Here is an 18296-nt window from a genome sequence, read left to right as displayed (position 1 = left end):
CATCCCTGAAGCGACGTCAGTGGTGGTGATGAGGACGCCCCTAGAAAAACAAAAACAAAATGAGAGAAGTATAGGTACATTACCTACATAGTACTCCGTAGTACTCCGTAGTGTGTGGAGTAAATTGAAAGTGGACGTGATGGCATGTTATGTTTCGTCGAGTCTACACGATGGAGTTGTCTTAGTCACCGGGACAAAAGGTCACGCGGGGAGAAAATTGGGTTCCCCGCAACGCTGCTGAACTACACAACTGCCACTGGCAAGAGTTTCGGGCGTGTCGGTTCTCCCCGCTTGCTTGCCTTGGGGGATTGACTGATCGCTAACTAACCTAACTTAACTTATTGATCGATGGCTCATGACTCTCTGACTCTCCGACTCTCTGCTCTTTTCCCCGACGGGACCTTCTGTTCCCTCGTCTTTTCCTTTTGCTTTTTCCCTCTCTCCACCCGAGATTAGACGGATGGAAAAGTCCAGACCTACCGAATGAAGGAGGAACTGATCTGATCTGATCTGATCTGGCCTGACCGTCTCTTTCTTTTGCCTCGTGGCTTCGACTATCGAACTGTGTGTGTGTGTGTGCATCCCTTGACCACCACACACCTTCTCCCCCTGCCTGCCTGCTGCTTGCTTACCTCCGCCTCGCGCCGCCTGCCCTTTCCCTTCCCCTTCATTTTCTCTCTCCCTCTTCCTCCTTTTTCCTCCCCCCTCCACTCCCCTCCTCTTCTTTCTCCCCCAGATATACATTCGGTCTCCTCCGCGGTCCTTCGGACCTAGACTGTTCTAGCTCGCTTCGGGGCTAGTCCCACTCGCCCTGTATCCAATTTCCTGCACTTTCCCACCACAGTCGTGACCTTCTTCCAATCTTCTCTTCCTCGGCCCACCTTGTTTTTATCGAATGCTGCAGCTCAACAACCGTCTTCGCTTCCATTCGGCATGCGATCCCGCACAGGCTGGTATGTGATCCATTTTCATCACACTGCACCTTGCACGCCCAAAACACCATTGGTTCTACCCTTCACTACTATTATATATATATTTGCTCTTCTATCGGCTAGATTCAGGATTGTTAGACTAACTGCGACGGGGTTTTTTTTCCCTCTTCAGCTTAACGTGTCGCACTCGGAAACTCAAATGTAAGCTCACATCACGCCAAGGCGATTCCATCTTCTGGCGCAGACACTAAGAGCTTTCCGATAATCAGGCGACGAGCAGAAACCGGAGTGCTCGCAATGTCGCAAAGGTGCGAGGGAGTGTCGCCCTAGCGAAGGGATCGTTTTCCGCCACCAGCAGAATGCCTCCATGAACAAAAGCGCCGAAGAAAATCCCAATGGTCGAGGTAGCCTAAAAGGCTTTTATTCATACAAGAACACGTTTGATGAGGACAGTGTCTGGCTGGATATCCCGAAGCATGGTAAGAGAACCATGCGGAACACAGAGGGACCGCTTTGCGCCTAGCAACAACTTGCCTGATGGTTATTGCTTTCTAGTCATTTTCGTCGATAATTCCGATCCTTATGCCGAAGACCTCGAAGCGGCCCTAGGTGAGTCTGAAGCCGCTATCCTAGCAGCGAACTCTCAGAATCGCGCCTGGTCGCAGCGCACGCCGTCCGCCGATGCCGAAAACAACGGCCTGGAAGCTCTCTCCACTGTGGCAGCCCATGACCGCCTGTCGTATAATCCGTTGAGCGTCGAGCAACAGTCCCTCCTAGCCGTTGATGCTGCCTCTCCTTATACCACTCTATCGGCTACAGCATCGTCTGGTCCGTCGCCCATTCAGTTGCGCAGTGTGCTAGCCCCTCAGCTGTCGCCTCCTCTTTCAATCACCTCCAATCATACCAACAGTAATAATAATATCAACTTCCTCCTTAATCCATCACAAGCTCGTTCGCCGCCTGTGGATTCCAACATGCATCATGCCCTGGAGCGTAGGAGCTCTTCATTGACCGCCAGGTCAGCAGTGTCACGAGGCTCAAATACGGAACACAAGTCACATATGCCTGCCGAGACAGACAGGGAGGTCGCACTCTTGTTGCGACATTTTTCAGAAGTACCAGGACTCTGGTAGGTGTCCGAAAACTCTCGTTACACCGGAAAGAAGAACATACTGATAATGCACAGGATGGACCTTTTTGATGTTGGAACTTATTTTGCCTCTTATATCCCTGTGAGAGCGCTCCGGAATCCTCTTCTGAAATATGCTGCATGCGCATATGCAGCGAAACAGCTCGGGCGAGTCAAGGTAGAACAGGTGCCGACAAGTGGAACCTATCTCAAGCAAAGCGCGAGCCACGTAGACTGGTCCTGGAGAGGTGCGAAGTATTATGAGAAAGCTATCCAGCTCCTCATGAAGGAGCTTCAACCGGATAAAGGTCCCCCACCTTTGAGTACCCCAGAGGCCTTCGGTCAATGGCAGGCTGCTGAATTATGCGAGGAGAGTGACAACCCTCGCAAACGCCGGCGACGGTATTCCGAGAGTCGGTTTTCGAAGGGCGTGCACTCGGACGAGATCCTCGCCGCGACGGCCATATTATCTGTATATGAATTGCTCGATGCTACTGGTCCGGCGTGGAACCGTCATTTGAGTGGCGTAAAATCGTTGTTAGATGTGGCCGAAGTGGGGATGATGCCGGTCGAACAGCGCCCTGAATCTGTGTTACAACACAGCAAAAGGCCTGGTCTGTCGACGGCGCGGAGAGCAACATTCTGGAATTTTGCCCGACAAGATTATCTGGCTGCCTGTAAGTCAATCCCTCAAGTAGCTTCAGGATCCAACTTGCAGACCACTAATCTCTGTTCTGCAAATAGTCATCAATGAGAGCCAGACGAGGTTGAATACCGATGACATGGTTCTGTGGACAGAAGCAGGTTTGCAGATCGACAGTCAGGGCTTTGTCCGATCGAGCAACACAAACGCCTCCGGCTATTTCGACGGAGACGACGTGATCAAAGAGGACATGATTTGCAACGGCTTGGTTTGGATCCTGTCTAAGATCGTCAATTTCATAAGTGCCGGTGACAAAGTGCAAGTGAATCATCCCAGCTCACTGAACACCGGACCTTTAGGCTTGTCGCAACAGGCGCTGTTGGAGCGATGGATACGACTTGAGGCCGAGCTCGATGCATGGTACAACGGGCTACCAGATATCTTCCAGCCTTGTGCCAGGACCGAGCCATTAGCGAAAGACGGTGAAAAGGCGGACACTGGAGCATTGTCTGAAATATGGTACAGCATCCCCATGTGCTCGTCAGCTATGCAGCATTATCACATGGCACGGATTCTGCTCCTGATAAACAAGCCACACGCGTCGACTAGCCGCCGAAGTACCATCACGGATAGACTCAACTCATATCGATCCATTGAAAATGACATTCGTTTTCACAGCCGGGAGATTGTGGGCATTGCCATGGCCTGCCCGACTGGCTCAGTCCGCATCAATTCACTCCAGCCGTTGTTCGTTAGCGGTCAGTGTCTCATTGATGCTGCTGAAAGACGCGCAGTCCTGCACCTCTTGCAGGGAATAGAAACCGAGCTTGGCTGGGCAACCGACTATCGTGTGAATCAACTGCTCCGAGAATGGGGCTGGCAGGACAACGAGGAAGCGGCCATGCCATCCTAGACGACAAGAGGTCAAGCCTCTGGCGTCTTACGAGGCCCATTCGCCCCGGGTCATGTATATATGTCCACTAACGCCTGAAGCTCCTGTGAAAGGGGTGAAGAGGCATTGCATCACGTTCTTGACGATTCTCTTGTTCAGTACTTCTTGCATAATTGTTTAGCTGTGTTTTCGAGCGACCTTGATTTTCTCGAAGTGATACCAGCGTGTTTCGGTTGTTGATGATATCATAGCATTTGCATACACACGTCGCATTCATGATAGATGGTCACGAAAGGAGTCAGGAGGAATCCTGTTGTTAATGAAGCATTTAGTTGTTACTTGTTAAAATATAATTGCGCATAATGGAAGGATCCACAAGAGTTTCGCTTCAGCACCTGGAGTCAGTGAAAAGTTTGTAGGTGTAGCAAGAGGTCGAAAAAACAACTCAGTCCTCGAGGAACATCGTCCGGTGAGAAATCCGAGGGAAAAGAATGTAGCGAAGAGAGCGGGAGAACCCCCAGAAACAGAATCGAAAAGATGAGTTGAAAAAGCAGCGCAGATTTATACCGCAAGCCTGCAGGATAGACTTGAGGGGGTTGAAGAAGAAACTCGAGGAGTGAGTTTGAAGATCAGAGGAGGAGGAGGAGGGGGGAAGAAAAGAGGAGGGGATTTTCATCAGGACTGGTTCTTCCCCAGTTTTTCCTCATAGTTACTCCCTCCTAGACCTCTCGGCTGAGTTGCCTGCCACTTCCGAATCGGGAAAGCCTACACACACCCGGACGGATTGGAAAATGCACGTGCCTTTTGCGGCCCGGGGCAGTTTGCCCAGTTGATGCTTCGGTGGGAGAGCCTGGGAGGAGGAAAGAGGCTTGTTTGCGCCCTGACGCTGGGCCCTTGGCTTGCGGGAGGGTCTCGGGGTCTTAGCCTTTTTGCTACGGGAGCTTTGCAGTGCAGGGCCGGTTTACCTCGTTAATAATGAGCAGCTGGATGGATGGATATGGCTGATTCTTGCTTGCTCATTTAATCTTCTTGTTTTGTTCTTCTTGTCCTGTTTTTTTTTCCTTTTGCCTTTTTTTTTGCTATGATGAAAGACGGATGATCGTCGACGGTCCCAATGGCAACAACCTAATGGCAACTTACTAAATTTCTCCCTGCACTCAAGATGGAAAGGAAGTGCGGAAGGTTAGGCGACCAATCCGCGTCGGCGTTCGGGCCGGGTACTGACTCTTAGTGAGTGCTAACTGTAAGTTACTCACTGCATCCTGGTGACGACTAGTAGGCATAGATAGTCAGCTTGCGGTCCTTGGCTTTCAGCCCCTAGGCCTTTTTCTGGTCGCTTTTACCCTATCCTACCTTGCTCATCATGTGGTACAGTATCTCGTACTGTGGTTATGATTACAGCTACAGATACTCACTCGGGGGAGCGAATGATGGATCTTTGGCCAAAGTTTCTGAGGTGGGGTTGATTTGCATTCCCCCCCCCCTTTTCCCCGGCCCGCGTCTTTCTTTCTGAAGCTAGCTCTATATATATTCTAAATCCTGCTTTCTGCTTTGTTGATCGCCTTGTACACTTGTGTTTGCTCAAAACTTAATGACAGGATCACTTTTTTTCTTCTGTTACATATTACAGTTTGTGAAGGAGCCGAGCGGAAGAAGTATGTGCTGCACTGTCCCGCTCAGACCACCACCTCACTGACCTTAAATCCACCGGGGACCTGGGTCTGGAAGACGCCGTGGGGGTCATACTTCTTGGCCACCTGGGCGATGAACTGGACGTTCTCCTCGCCGTACCCGCTCAGCGGGCTCTGGGACTGGTCCGCGTAGTTGAGGTAGATGTACTCGTTGGCCGCGCCGATCGACTGGGCGTAGGCGTCGAGGTCGGTCAGCGCGGTGCGGCCCAGGCGCGTGAAGAGCGCGTCGTCTCTTGCGTCGTCCCAGGAGTAGTCGTAGAGGACCTCTGCTCGATTTTTCGTTAGTTGTGGAGGGTCTTTTGGTGGGGGCTCGGACTTGGGGGGATTAGGGGAGGGGTTGCTTACGGACGAGGTTCTCATCGAACCGCTCCAGACCAAGTACGTTGCCACCCTGGGCCGCGGTGTGCTCCCAGAACAGCTTCGGCCAGGGCTGGACGATGGTGTCCATAGACCAGGACTCGCTTTGGGCCTCGGCCTTGGCCTTCTCGATGTTCTCGTTGTGCAGCGCGATAGCCTTGCGGAGGACCTCGGCGTCGTTGCGGTAGGTGCCGGTGGTGAAGATGTCGCTGGATTCTGTCAGGGACACATTTTCTTTTTGACTGGGGAAATGGGGGGAAAGCTTACCGATATCCCTCCGCCTGGACCAGTTCTTGGGTGAGGTTGTAGATGGTGGCGAATCGCATCGTGTCGGTCGTGTTCTTGATGGCAACAAACTCGTCAAATGCAGCCGGATACGCGACGGGCTTCGTGTATTCCAGCGCATCGGCGATGATGTTCTGTCCCGTTGTCGAGCTGTACTCCCACATGCCAATCCATGACGCGTAGGGATCGTTGTGGATGTTGTCCACGAAGTTCACGGCGGCGGAGATCTGCTGCTCGGTCGTGGAGTTGTCATACACCACTAAGCCGCCCCACAGTCCATCGTGGGGAAGGGTCTTGAGGTCGTACTTGGTGACGATGCCGAAGTTGATCGACCCGCCCTTCAGGGCCTTGTACAGATCAGGGTTGCTCGTTCGGTTGGCATCGACGATCGAGCCGTTCGCAAGGACCACTTCGAAATTCTCGACGTTGTCGCATGCGAAGCCCACGCGCGCCGTGTAGAAGGTGTTTCCACCTTTGGATGTGAAATTAGATGTGGCTTGCTAGATGGGTGTGGGTGGGTAGCTTGCATGTACATACCTCCGATCAGGAATCCACCGACGCCCACGGGTCCGCCACGGCCACCGGGCACGGTCACTCCGTAAGGATCAAGGGCCTTGTATACTGCCTGCCACCGTGAGCCGGGCAGGATGGATGCCACGCCCTTGTCTGCATGGTATGTCGTGCTGTTCATCATCGAGAGGTCAATGGTGACACCCTGCTCGATGTCTGCTGCACCGGCCCACGTAGTGTGGCCGCCACTGCGCACTGCAAACTTGCATTGCGACTCACCTGCCTGCACCAGAGTCGAGACGGCAAGCGAAACATCATCTGCGGTGTGTGGCTGGACAATGCACGAGGGGCGTAGCTGAGCATTCACAGCGAAATAAGATGTCACGGACTCATTGTATGCCACACTGTTGGGGAAGGTAACATGGTCCCGGAGGGAGGTGGCTTGAAGTGCGGAACACTGGGAAACCTGAGCATTAGCTATGCTTGCGCTTTGATGCACCAATTGCTAGACAACTTACACAGGCGGTGGTATTTGACCCAGAGGCCTCGGGTAAGAAGCCGAGAAGGGGTGCTAATGCGGTAGAGGCCTTCATTGTGAATCTCGATTGACAGTCGCTTGACGATTCTCGCTCTCGCCCTCTTAGCGGCTCACTGCCTCTTATAGTTGAACACAAGCCTGCCGGCTATTGTTCGGCTGCGATAGCAATCGGCTTTCATGGCCATTTGAGGAGCTACTCCGAGCAAGCAACTATTCTGTATGAGGTCGAGTGGTACGATGCTAGGACTAGCCACGACGAGGTATGCGCTAAGGTTTGATTGCAATTTCATTGTGCGGAGCACGAAGGTAAAGTACTCTGTAGGCCAGGAGCACTCCCGATCAGTGCTTGTAGTAACATGCCGATCGGTGCAAGCCGCCAATAGTGGGTAGATGGATGGAGCAGGAATGGTGCACGACAGACTGAGCAAGCAGCAGAGTCGGTGGAGCCTCTTGGATGAAATGCGGGATTTCTTGCCCAAGCGAGAGATCATTAATTTGTGAGAGCTTTAGTTGAAAGACCGAACATCCCGGCCTGGTTGTCAGGCCTGATGGGAGACTGTGCCAGAAAGTCTAATCTCGCAATTCGCATGGCTGGCTGGCTTGTGGTCTCACAATCCGCGGGCCGCCTGTCCGTAAGCCCCCAAGTGGGACTCCCGGGGTGGCTCTAGTGGGTACTGGCTCCTCGGAAGGAGTACGGAGTACCGCAATAAGCTTGTGAATTGGTTTCGAATGTGGAGTCTAAGGCCGAGGCAACGCAAAGCAACAAGGAATAGGCCAGGAGAGCGAAGGGCTAATGTGACCGGTCATAACTGGGAGGAGGCACAAGGAGGTGTCGCCCAGCCCCGGCCACGGTTATTGGTATCAATCTGCTCAGTATGATGCCAGCCCGATGATGCGAAAACAGTGTCTTGAAGGTTGTCTCATTGTTAGATGACAAGGTGATCTGGTTAAAGACATGACATTAGCTTTGACTTCTACTTCTCACAATGTGCGGAATCGGGAATAATACTCCAAAGAGAAACAGGGATTTAGCCTCGGGGATCTTTCTCTCAACAATAAAGGACACAGATGAATGTGTAGAAGCAATTAAGTAAGAGAAAAAGGCGAGACATCTCCTAAGTCTCCTAAATGTCGAGATCCCTGTCTGGTGTCATGGACTAAAAGAGACTATGGCCGCTAAGCGGGATCGTCCATCAACGGCGGCTCGTGCTGCCTCCAGATCCGCTCCACCTCCATCTATTCTGGCGCCATATGATCCTAGCACCAAGGTGGAGCTTGTCTCGATCTAAGGCTCCCCCTATGTCTGTTACCCTAGACGAGCTACGGTCATTAGTCGGTCGCTCAGAAATACCCGGAAAAGAGACAGGGAAGAGACGACTCGATTTCGGACCTGCTTCCAAGCCCGATCATATCCCTGGCCAACTAAATCCTTAGATCTGCATTCGCAATGAAAGGAGCGACTAGTCGCAGGCTCAAGGATTCGAAGCACCGCGTTTCTTTTTTCCGGGTCTCCATCCAGACTTGTATCATTTATCCAGGCTGTGCCACCATGACAGACTGGAAGCGTGCTCAGTTTTGAGGCAATGTCCATCGTCCCACAGTGTCAGCAATTCGGAGAACAGCATGACACCGAGTAGTGAATGATAGCCGGGATCTGTCCAACATACGCAGTATGGCCAATGTCACAGCGGCTGAGCCTCCGCCAGGACAGACGTACGACTTCGACTACTCCAATCCTCACTTATACAGGGCCAATGTGGCGATTATCGCCGTCGGTCTGACACTGAGTACAAGCTGTCTCGCTGTGCGAGTGTTTACCAAGGCACAGTTGCTGCACAAGTTCGGATGGGACGACGGTATGTCTTGGTGGTGAGCCGAGTGAGTTGCATGGAGACTGACTATAAACAGGATCGATCATTCTGGCCTGGGTAGGCACGCGCATCATAATGTAAAGCAATGCCTTCTGCTAATCTGGCACCAAATACAGCTGTTCGCCTTAGGAACTCAGGCATGCTCACTTTGTACGTCTACCATCGTCCCAACCGAGTGTCCATCCCTCTCTAATCAAGAATCTCTTTCCACAGACGGCTACCATCACGGAGGCATGGGCCTTCACGTCTGGAATCTTTCCCCAGCAATATATGAATCATACATCAAGGTTACTATTCACCCCGATATGGACCGCCACAGCTATCTCATACCACCACGCAGGTCGTCCTCACAGCAGCCATCATCTACGTCCCAGCGCTTGCACTCGCTAAGATAAGCCTGATCATTCTTTATTACCGCATCCTATGTCAAGAACGCTATCAGCAATGGGCGTTATCCACTCTCGCTTTCATCGTCAGCAGCTACAGCGTAGCCCTGATCTTCGCATTCATTTTCGGCTGTCACCCCATCCAGAAGGCATGGAGTCCAGCCCTCACGGGCTACTGCATCGACCAGTACGCACTTTACGTCGCCACCGCAGTGTTGAATATCCTCACAGACGTTGCATTGATTCTATTTCCAGTCCCTACAGTCATAGGTTTGAACATGCCAACGATACAGAAGATAGGGTTGCTCTTCATGTTCATGGTTGGTTGCGCGTGAGTCATTTCATTCTGATGCCATTTCCTAGGTTTTGAGAGACGACAAACTGACCCAATTGGCAGAACCTTGGTGACCGGGGTCATTCGTTTGATAACCCTTATCCCTTTCCTAAACTCTAGCGATCCGACCTATAGCATCGGCTGGCCGGACTTGTGGATGTAAGCTCAATCCCTCCCACGGTGTCTTGACCAAGTCGGACCCATCACTAACCTCCCGGCAATATGTAGTAATATCGAAGCCAACTTCATCATCATCTGCCCCTGCTTACCGTTCATCCGTCATCTCCTCCGTCGTTATGCGCCCCGCCTGATCGGCGAGCATAGCAGTCTCGCGCGTCGCTACATGCAGAACTACACCTACAATTATACCCGGGAAAGCACGCGGGCACGACGGAAAGAAGGACTCACCCAGTTGCAGGACGAGATCGAACTCGCCGAGAACGGCAACGTGCGGATCGTGAAAGAGATTCAGTGGGAGATCACGACGGAGGTGACGACTGCTGTTCACGGGCATGAATCCGAGGGGGAGATGAACCGGCATAGTGCCCTCTTCAGGGGAGACTAGTGGGAAGCACGCTTGTATATACGACCTTTTAGAAGAGATAAAGAATCATGTCGAACTTCTGCTCACAGATAGAACCAAGGCTCAAAAGAACAAGAGAATGAACCAGAAAAAAACCAGCATAAATGCCCCAAGGAATGCTCAAGCGAGGGTGCAATCACCAACCCAGCCCTAGACAGCCCGGTACATCTTCGACAATTTGTCCAACCGGCTTCTCGCTTGCCGCAGCTCTTTCGCGCAGACCCGGTGATGATCCTTGGCCTTCCGGAACGCCTTTTCGGCAGCCACGAAAGCCGCCTTCGCCGCCTCGGCCGCGGTTTGGCACGACTTCAGCCGCTCTTTCTCTTCCTCGATATCGATGGACAGCTCGACGCGCCGCAGCTTCTGGCCCGGGGTGAGGTTGTGCGGTTCTTTTTCCTCCTCGTCGTCGTCCTCATCTTCATTTTCTGTCTTCTTTCCCTGGTGTTGCTGCCGCTGCTGCTGCTCCTGGAATAGATCGTTCGGCACGTTGTAGCCACGGTCTAGAAGCTCTTCGCGCATCTAGATTTTTTGTGGTTCTTCATTAGTCTGGGCCTCGAAACGGGACTACGGCCCGGATTTGACATGATGAGTGATTGGAATTATCGGCGCTCTCCTTGTAGAGCTAAAGTGGGGATTGATCTTACCCTGAGGCGCTCGTCGGCTCTGATCAACTCCGTCGCCGTAGCCGGGTGCGTAGGCATAGCCGGGTTCAGGTCCTGGGAGAAACCGATATATAAGCATTCTGCAAAGAGCCTCACTGCTGGCTGGGTAATTGTTTCATACCTTGGTCTTCTGTTTCGAAGGGCTGGCTGCGGACAGGGGCTGAGTCCAGGGTGGAAGTGTAACAGGTACCGATACGACAGAACGAGGATCCCCTGGCTGAGGGGCAATAGCCTGAGGCGTAGCGGACCGAGGAACTGTAGACTGAGATGGAGGGAGAGGGACATAAGAGTTCTGGTGGCTATGACTATTTTCTGTTTTCATTTCCCGGTCCACTATGCGGAAAGAAGGAGAACGAAGTTGGCGTTTGCGTTGGCGGGTCGACGAGTTGCACCCGGATGGTTTCTGGACTCCTGTCGGTGAAGACCCGAGCCCGGAGCCGGAGGACTTGGAGGGTCTCTTCTGCTGGATGTGTTAGCGTGTGTTGGTCTTGGTCAAGGTTGGGAGGATGGGTTTGGCTGTTGAGGCTCGTGGTGGTTGCCGGACTAGGTGTGTGCTTACGCTGTCTGGGGCCATAGGGATCGAGTTTTAGTTCATTTTCCTACTTGGTGCAGCAAGAGGGGGACTTACTGGAGTTTGTCATGACGTTTGAAATGTTGACGATGCAGCGAGGTCCGGGTTGGAGAGGTGGTGATGGAAAGGATGGTGATGGAAAGGATGGCGATGGGGGTGAGAGACTCGAGATGTGGAAGATAAGATCTAGCTAGATTCATGGCTGTAGGCAATTTTGTCGTTCACAAGGAGTCGCTTGATAAATCTACATGTTATTCACCTTCTAGGCAGTGGTCTGTTTACATTGTGGCCTTCTTTTATCCCCAGCCTCAGTGAACAACGTGCCTGATCATGTTTTACGATGAAATGTCTCAATTCACTGCCGTGCGGATGCTACTACCGCTCACTTACAATAATAGGATTTCAGGTCCGGTGAAGTCAATAGAGTCTCGAAGCTCATTGGGAATCCGAGCACAACTTATTGCCAGCCTACACGAGAATATACACCTGTCTTCCAGCCAGAAAGTAAGAAAGATATAAACGCAAGACCTCTTCATCCCAGAGATGTACGTTAACCAATATCACTCAGTCCAGTACACTTAAACAGCAACATGATATTCCATTTCTAGATGAATCCTTTAGTGTAAAAGCCACAGATCCAGCCAACATGCAAAGCATCCAGACCACCCAACAACACCAGCAATAGAGGAACCCGGGCCACCACCCCTGATAAATGCCATGATCTCCAGGTAAACACCACACTAGAGCTTGGGAAGTCCAGGGCCCGTTCTCTGCCGCACCTCTATTTCACGACAAATGTGCCCCAGGAGATTTCTGAAGCTGTGCATTTCCTCAAGATCGGTCCTGCTGCGATGTCCGCGTGCCCAATCGGCTTCAAGATCGGACAGCATGGCCTCGACGACTGCCTTGAGTTCGATGAGCCTGCGTGCCTCATCAATATCCAGCACTGCTGCTCTAGCTATACTTTCTCAATGGAGCACTTACTGAAGGATCATGAAGGGGTTACGGCGGGGTGGCATCTTGGGGTACAGGGTCGAGGGTATCAGATTCGGTGGGGGCGGTTCTGAAGTTCTTGGTCTAGGTTTATAAGTTAGACAGCCTGTATGTGAAGTTTCCAAGGCAAATCTGGATGGGGTTCACTCTGTATTCAGGGCATAGGATCAAATGACAGGTTGAGGTAGACTGTACTCACTAGTAGAAGTGGTTAGTTTTGTGTCTCACACAATACAGTAGGAGAGACGCTTACCTATGAAGGTGACGATGAAAAAGACGATGATCGTTGTGACGGTAATCACAATTAGCATCATGGTAGGGACATAGATGGGGTATGAAGTGGAAGAGAAGGAAGGGAAAGAGGAAAAGAAGAGGAAGAGGGAGAAGAGAAAGAGAAAGAGGCAGATGTTGGCTGGGCTGGCTTCAGCTACATACGATGCAAACTGGCTCTCATTCACCTCTGGCTGCCTATTCCCCATTTCGAGAGACATGGCTACTACTTCGAGGTCTACTTCAAAGACCAGCTGGTTCTTTGTGATCGAAGCTTTTCTTTCCTCAATCGCCAAGTTGTGTCTTTATATCCATCATTGTGTCGCAGTTTCTATGTATGTATACACGCTTTCTCCTCATCAATGTCTTCACTTTTCGTTCAAGGCTATCTGGTTTACAGCTAGGATGTTGAATCTTCGCAGTGGAGTATGTCTCAGTGCATATACAATACACAAGCTACTAGAGGCAGCATAGCCCACCATCTTGCAGGAAGTAAAACCAGGAGCATCGAGAACGACCCTGATAGAAAGTTCGTCTATTCGACTTAACATGACCCTGCAGTGTGCATGACCACAACCACTCTCGACGTAGATGCACAAAATCCCCTCGAACAGAAGTTGAAGACAATCTTAGCCTGGTCAGCAGTTTGTACTCTGTCATGCCCGTTGATCAGCTACCTCAACCCACTAGCAGTCATCTTCTTCATCCGGACAACAGTATGTCATGGGGAATGGCATATCCAAGGGCAAGCTGTGCTCAGTCAAAACAGGGCAACCGCAACCCATCCTCCTACCTTCCACCATCTCCCCAAACATACTGCCTGACAGCTAGTCATCCCGATATCACCATGAGATATACTACAACCAATACCACCATCATTGCAACTCCCCTCCCACACAAGAAACACCCCATCCAACCCCCAACAACCGAACCAACACCATCATTATGTCCAACTCCAACTACAGCAATCCCTACGCCCAACCCCAACCCAAATACTACAGCCAGCAACCCAGCGCCTACGACCCACAAAACCATGCAGGATATCATTCTCCGGGACAGAGCCAACCTGACCAGCAATACCAGCAACAGCCCGCAGTAAGTAGCCAAACCCCCATAGCACGCACACCAAAAAAAAAGCAGCCCAGTATGCTGAACCTCGAGCCTCCCGATCCAGCATACCTACACCTCACAATCCAACCCCCCTTACCCCAATAACAACTCCCCATACATCCACCGAGCAAACATCCCTCTCACCATGACCGGAGGCCAAGTGACCGCCTACTCCGAGCCCAACACGCCCTACACAGAGTATCGAGACAACAACACACCGTTTACCCATCCCTCGCAACCCCAAATGCAAATGCTCCAAGGCGAAAGCGCTTCGTATTACGCTCCGCAGGGGGGTCCACCTCCCCCTCCTCCTCCTCCTCCTCCACCACCACCACCACCAGCCCCTTCAGACCCCTCAGCTGCAGGCCCAGCCCCAACAACCGAGGAAGAACTAGCAAGCACCGTCACCGGTGCAGCAGCCGGTGGGATCCTGGGCCGCAAGTTCGGGGGTGGGTTTCTCGGCACGGCGGGAGGGGCGTTGGCCGGGGCGGCGGGGATGAGGTTCGCGAGTAAGATGTAGGTTTTTTTGCTCTGTCATTCTCTTAAAATCTGGGGATCGGCCTCGGGCGTACGCTGACACTTCTCTGCAGACGCAAAAGGATGAAGACGAAGAAGCACCGTCGCGGTGGGCGGCATCGAAGCTGCTCGGAGTCGAGTTCGTCGAGCTCGTCGAGCTCGAGTTCGAGTTCGAGTTCTAGCTCGTCGAGTGGCAGTGATTGATTTCACTGAGAATGGTATAGAGGTATCGAGGTGGCTCGTGGGTGGAGGGAGATTGGGTACCGGGGAGCGGGTATGTTCTCGAGGTTCGGTCGAGGTAGAGGAACTTCTATTGATATCGGTATTTCGTTTTAGTGGGTGGGTGGATCGGTTCATCGAGCTTTGAGTGTGTTACTTGTTTCTGTTAACAGTATCCTCACGAGACGGTTCTTATAGGTTATGATTCTTCCATGTCGGCGCGTTATTGATAACTTTCATTAGCTGTCTTAAACCATGTGACAATTGATATGTTACAAGGCCAGGCAGCAATTGCAGTGTAAGTAGAGTAACCTGTAACCAACCAGCTCTGTCTCTAGCACCTCGACTGTCATTGCAATGCATACCATGAACCAACACGAAGTGTACAACCGAGTGCTCAGCAAAACCCACCACTCTTAACAGAACTACTACATCAACAGCAACAGCAACTCAGCCAAAACCACTTTTCCTATCTCATCATAAACTGAATTAATCATATATATCTATCTCATCGTCACTCGACTATACTTCTCACAAAATCGAACCTTTCAATCCACACCAAGCCAAGCTCCCGCAGCTAGCTCCGCACTCTACGACGACGCCTTCCAGATCATATTGATTTGTTTCCTGCGGACCTACACAAAAGAAAATAAAAGGTTAGCTTACATGTCCTGGGGCAAAGGAAAAATAAAAGAGAAAAGAACATACCATAGGCGCCAGTATTGTTACACCGGCACTCAAGGCCAGGATGGTGAGAACCAACTGCAGCTTGGAGAATCCCTTGCCTAGCACGTCGAACGCCTGACTCGGCGTCGCGCGGGTGGCGAAGATATCCCCGCCGAAGGCGAAGATCAGGCTCGTGCTCTCGAGCAGCGTCGGGCTGGACAGCACCTTCTTGATGCCGGCGACGTTGCGCGAGTGGGTCAGGTACCACCGCCCTTCGAACTCGAGGAAGGGGTTGTACTTGAACAGGCCCTCTTCGGCTTCGGTGGAAGTGGGGTCGCGGTCGACGGGGCGGCGGGGGTCGAGGACGGGGCGCGGGATGCCGATGATCGCGTTCGAGTGGGGCAGGGTGCAGAGGAGGTTGCGGGTGGTGATGCCCTGGCGGGTTTGAGTCACAGTCATGTGCGAGATGGGCTCGGGAATGACGAAGGACTGGGAGATGATGTGCGGAGAGGGGAGGGAGGCAAGGCTGGAGTAGTTGGCGGCGGCGTCGAGGGGCCCGCGGTCGTTGGGGACTGGCGACTCGTAGAGTTCCGAGATCACGAGCTGGTAGCCCTTGGATGTGGAGGGGGAGATGACGTCCGCGTAGAACGAGTACGCGAACCAGTTCTCGGAGATGGTGGAGGCAATCGGTTGCGTGGTGTCAACACCCTTCTGGACGGAAGTGTGCAGGACGCGGCCAGAGACAGCGTCGAGGAGGTAGAAAGTCGCCCTGTTCTCGCCGACGGTGGTGATGAGGGCGAGGTTGGGGTTCAGGTACTTGTAGAGAACAGAGCGGTTACCCAGAACCTTACCAATCGACGCCACAGGGTCGTGAGCGGGGCGTGCAGTAGCATACACGATCTTCTCTCCATGGGGAGGGAGGAACTGCCAGACGGGGGTCTTGTTGTCCCTAGCGGCCCATCCCAACACTCGGCCGTCGTTGCTCTGGGTGACAAAGAACCCAGGAAGGTCGAGGGATTCCAACGGGGTACCATCCTCACGAATGCCGATAGTGACTGGAGCGAAGCCATCGTCAATGACGGCAACGGCGCGGACCTTGGTAGTGGTGCCAGAGGTACGAGCGAGGATCGCGCCAGACGTGACATCCAGAGTGACAGAGCTACCATCATCGGCGTAGATAGTGGCGGATCCTGGTTGAGCCACGATCGCCTTCACATCCCACGAGTCCTTCTCGGCAGCCTTCACAGCCCAAGACACGGCACCATGGTTCCCGGCATCCAACGCATAGACCCGGCCGTTCTTCGCGGCAACGATGACAGGCTTAGAGATCCCAAAGCTTTCAAGGTTAGAGACCTCGTCAGTGAGAATGCTGGTCACAATGCGCTTCGGGAGGTCCTTGAGCCACTCAGGGAGATGCTGGAGATCTCTAGCATGGCGCTTGACGCGGTGGATGTAAGCCTTGTAGACGCTCTCATGGCCTTCGACTTCGAGCTGATGAACTAAGTCCTCGGAGCCGTCCGTCTCAACCCACGAAGCGGCCAAGGCGCCCGCCAAGGCCTCGTACCTCGTCCATTCGACCTGACCGCCGCGGATCAACTGCCAGTCCCCGGAGACGAGAGCAGTTGCGGACCGAACGGCAACCGAATCACCCTTGGTCACAACTTCCGAGACGGCATGCACCGCCTCTTCCAGCGGAGGCGACTGGTGAGGCCATCTTCCCAGGATTCCATGCGAGACCGAAGAAACGACGGTAGTCTCCGACTGCGTGATGCGGGTGAAGTAGACGTTGGCGTCCTTGTTGCTCGTGGAGAAGACAGACCATCCCTGCAACCGGGGCAGCTCATACGCCCTGGAAATGGCAGAAGTCTTCAGATCAACGTGGTATACCTCCGCCCAAGTGGCCGAGTCTGTCTCGTAGTGCACCAGGTAATGGGGCAGCGATTCCAGCTTCTTCGGGGTGTGGACGGCGATCGACCGGATACTCTCGCCGCTTGTGTTCTCAATATCGAAGGATTGCACCTGCTTAGTGCCAATGATGTTGACCTTCAGCGTCTTGTGCGCGGCGTCAGACCACACGATCACAGGCGCGGCCGTGTTGGCGCCGACGAAGACAACGGACTGGGGACCGGACACCTCGTTCTCCGAGCTCAGGATTTGCTGCTGGGTATGAAGGCCAGTCAGGGGATCCAGCGAAACCACGCGGATCCGATAGCCCTTCCGCGCCGATGCTTGCAGGGCGATGTAGAAAACTTCCGTGGACGAGGACGACAGCTGCAACGGGATGTCTCCACTATCATGAGAGCTCTAGCAGTCAGCAACAGCAACCACCCAGCATTTTTAGAGGAGAGGGAACGCAGGGTTTGAAATCGAACCTTTCATCCTTGTATTCCCACTTGACTTGGCCTGTATTACCATCGAGTCTGCGAACGACACCCGCCTTTCCACTGAATAGCGCCACAGTGTCTTTAGCTGACGGCGCGGCACTGGCATCTTCAAGCTCCAGAAGCTCGAGATCCGCGATCTTCTCATCCGCAAACCACTTTTCCCAAATCAATTTTCCATCGAGAGCAGTCCATGAGGAGACATAGTCCCCCAGCGCGCCGACCACAGCGTTCGTTCCTTCGGAGGCTCGTAGGAGACCGGAAACGCCGCCCTGGTCGGCGGGGAGGGCGGGCTGCGAGAGGTTCTGTCTCCAAACCAGAGATCCATCTTTGGGATTCACAGCGCCGAGGAGAGAGTCCTCAGAGAGGGTATAGAGGAGGGAAGCATTGGACGAGGCGGAGGGTTTGAGGAAGAAGGTCGATTGGGAGGTGGGAAGGCCGAGAAGCGCGTGGTGGTAATCGATATGGCCGACTTCATCGACATAGATGGCCGAGCTGGAGGGAACGCACGAGGCGAGCAAAAGGAGCGTCGCCTGTAGCCACATGGTTATGACCGTGACTCTCGGGCGGTCATTGAGGGGTTACAGGCGGCTGATGTTGTTGTTATGCAGTAATAAATAGCAGGTGGGTGACGCTATCCGGGGAGGATGAGCTGCGGGCGGTGATGGCCGACTGACCGTTGCGGCTAGTCTAGCCCTCGCTCTTGCGATCCCCATGCATTACCGGCTACGGCTCATTGGAAACAAGACACCTACTG

At 53.0% G+C, this 18296-nt stretch overlaps 7 protein-coding genes across 7 annotated transcripts; 2 read left to right on the top strand and 5 right to left on the bottom strand.

The window, feature by feature from the left end:
• The first annotated feature begins 1271 nt into the window (after positions 1–1271).
• BO66DRAFT_389622 (uncharacterized protein) lies at positions 1272–3852 on the top strand. The gene is made up of 3 exons (XM_025646832.1): positions 1272–2061; positions 2119–2738; positions 2806–3852. The coding sequence occupies exons 1-3, from the start codon at positions 1409–1411 to the stop codon at positions 3615–3617; spliced, it is 2085 nt and encodes a 694-aa protein (XP_025506894.1). The 5' UTR covers positions 1272–1408; the 3' UTR covers positions 3618–3852.
• Positions 3853–5272: 1420 nt separating this feature from the next.
• Positions 5273–7060, bottom strand: BO66DRAFT_469272 (FAD-binding oxidoreductase; the record flags this gene model as incomplete). Its single annotated transcript, XM_025652717.1, has 5 exons — positions 6958–7060; positions 6467–6896; positions 5912–6401; positions 5633–5853; positions 5273–5553 (listed from the first exon to the last, which is right to left on the bottom strand). Exons 1-5 carry the CDS (start codon positions 7030–7032, stop codon positions 5273–5275), a joined length of 1497 nt encoding a protein of 498 aa, XP_025506893.1. The 5' UTR covers positions 7033–7060.
• A 1449-nt stretch (positions 7061–8509) lies between these two features.
• BO66DRAFT_418530 (uncharacterized protein) lies at positions 8510–10140 on the top strand. Its single transcript, XM_025649751.1, has 7 exons — positions 8510–8833; positions 8886–8905; positions 8965–8998; positions 9062–9135; positions 9189–9565; positions 9632–9727; positions 9797–10140. The coding sequence occupies exons 1-7, from the start codon at positions 8650–8652 to the stop codon at positions 10131–10133; spliced, it is 1122 nt and encodes a 373-aa protein (XP_025506892.1). The 5' UTR covers positions 8510–8649; the 3' UTR covers positions 10134–10140.
• Positions 10141–10301: 161 nt separating this feature from the next.
• BO66DRAFT_435958 (uncharacterized protein) lies at positions 10302–11387 on the bottom strand (the record flags this gene model as incomplete). The annotated part of the gene is made up of 4 exons (XM_025650893.1): positions 10302–10670; positions 10796–10867; positions 10935–11276; positions 11373–11387. The coding sequence occupies 4 exons, from the start codon at positions 11385–11387 to the stop codon at positions 10302–10304; spliced, it is 798 nt and encodes a 265-aa protein (XP_025506891.1).
• A 737-nt stretch (positions 11388–12124) lies between these two features.
• On the bottom strand, positions 12125–12868 carry BO66DRAFT_399258 (uncharacterized protein; the record flags this gene model as incomplete). The annotated part of the gene is made up of 4 exons (XM_025648676.1): positions 12125–12305; positions 12369–12461; positions 12554–12575; positions 12631–12868. The coding sequence occupies 4 exons, from the start codon at positions 12866–12868 to the stop codon at positions 12125–12127; spliced, it is 534 nt and encodes a 177-aa protein (XP_025506890.1).
• A 1190-nt stretch (positions 12869–14058) lies between these two features.
• On the bottom strand, positions 14059–14703 carry BO66DRAFT_253954 (uncharacterized protein). The gene has a single exon (XM_025642984.1). It carries the CDS (start codon positions 14628–14630, stop codon positions 14292–14294), a length of 339 nt encoding a protein of 112 aa, XP_025506889.1. The 5' UTR covers positions 14631–14703; the 3' UTR covers positions 14059–14291.
• A 7-nt stretch (positions 14704–14710) lies between these two features.
• BO66DRAFT_344060 (uncharacterized protein) lies at positions 14711–18168 on the bottom strand. Its single transcript, XM_025644503.1, has 3 exons — positions 17531–18168; positions 15201–17448; positions 14711–15127 (listed from the first exon to the last, which is right to left on the bottom strand). The coding sequence occupies exons 1-3, from the start codon at positions 18082–18084 to the stop codon at positions 15083–15085; spliced, it is 2847 nt and encodes a 948-aa protein (XP_025506888.1). The 5' UTR covers positions 18085–18168; the 3' UTR covers positions 14711–15082.
• Between the last annotated feature and the right edge of the window lie 128 nt (positions 18169–18296).

The sequence above is a fragment of the Aspergillus aculeatinus genome (genome assembly GCF_003184765.1).
Source record: "Aspergillus aculeatinus CBS 121060 unplaced genomic scaffold BO66scaffold_9, whole genome shotgun sequence".
Lineage (NCBI taxonomy): Eukaryota > Fungi > Ascomycota > Eurotiomycetes > Eurotiales > Aspergillaceae > Aspergillus > Aspergillus aculeatinus.
The sequence above is the reverse complement of the archived record's forward strand: the minus strand, read 5'-3'. Positions and strand labels throughout refer to the sequence as shown.

Excerpts from the sequence above, each read along its gene's own strand:
- BO66DRAFT_389622 (XM_025646832.1), top strand. The coding sequence starts at position 1,409 with ATGGTAAGAGAACCATGCGGAACACAGAGGGACCGCTTTGCGCCTAGC. Across the intron at positions 2,062-2,118 it reads TCAGAAGTACCAGGACTCTG|GATGGACCTTTTTGATGTTG; the intron begins GTAGGTGTCCGA and ends GATAATGCACAG. Across the intron at positions 2,739-2,805 it reads ACAAGATTATCTGGCTGCCT|TCATCAATGAGAGCCAGACG; the intron begins GTAAGTCAATCC and ends TTCTGCAAATAG.
- BO66DRAFT_418530 (XM_025649751.1), top strand. The coding sequence starts at position 8,650 with ATGGCCAATGTCACAGCGGCTGAGCCTCCGCCAGGACAGACGTACGAC. Across the intron at positions 8,999-9,061 it reads AACTCAGGCATGCTCACTTT|ACGGCTACCATCACGGAGGC; the intron begins GTACGTCTACCA and ends CTCTTTCCACAG. Across the intron at positions 9,728-9,796 it reads GGCTGGCCGGACTTGTGGAT|TAATATCGAAGCCAACTTCA; the intron begins GTAAGCTCAATC and ends GGCAATATGTAG.
- BO66DRAFT_253954 (XM_025642984.1), bottom strand. The coding sequence starts at position 14,630 with ATGAACCGATCCACCCACCCACTAAAACGAAATACCGATATCAATAGA.
- BO66DRAFT_344060 (XM_025644503.1), bottom strand. The coding sequence starts at position 18,084 with ATGTGGCTACAGGCGACGCTCCTTTTGCTCGCCTCGTGCGTTCCCTCC. Across the intron at positions 17,449-17,530 it reads TGGGAATACAAGGATGAAAG|TGGAGACATCCCGTTGCAGC; the intron begins GTTCGATTTCAA and ends CTCTCATGATAG. Across the intron at positions 15,128-15,200 it reads TAACAATACTGGCGCCTATG|GTCCGCAGGAAACAAATCAA; the intron begins GTATGTTCTTTT and ends TCTTTTGTGTAG.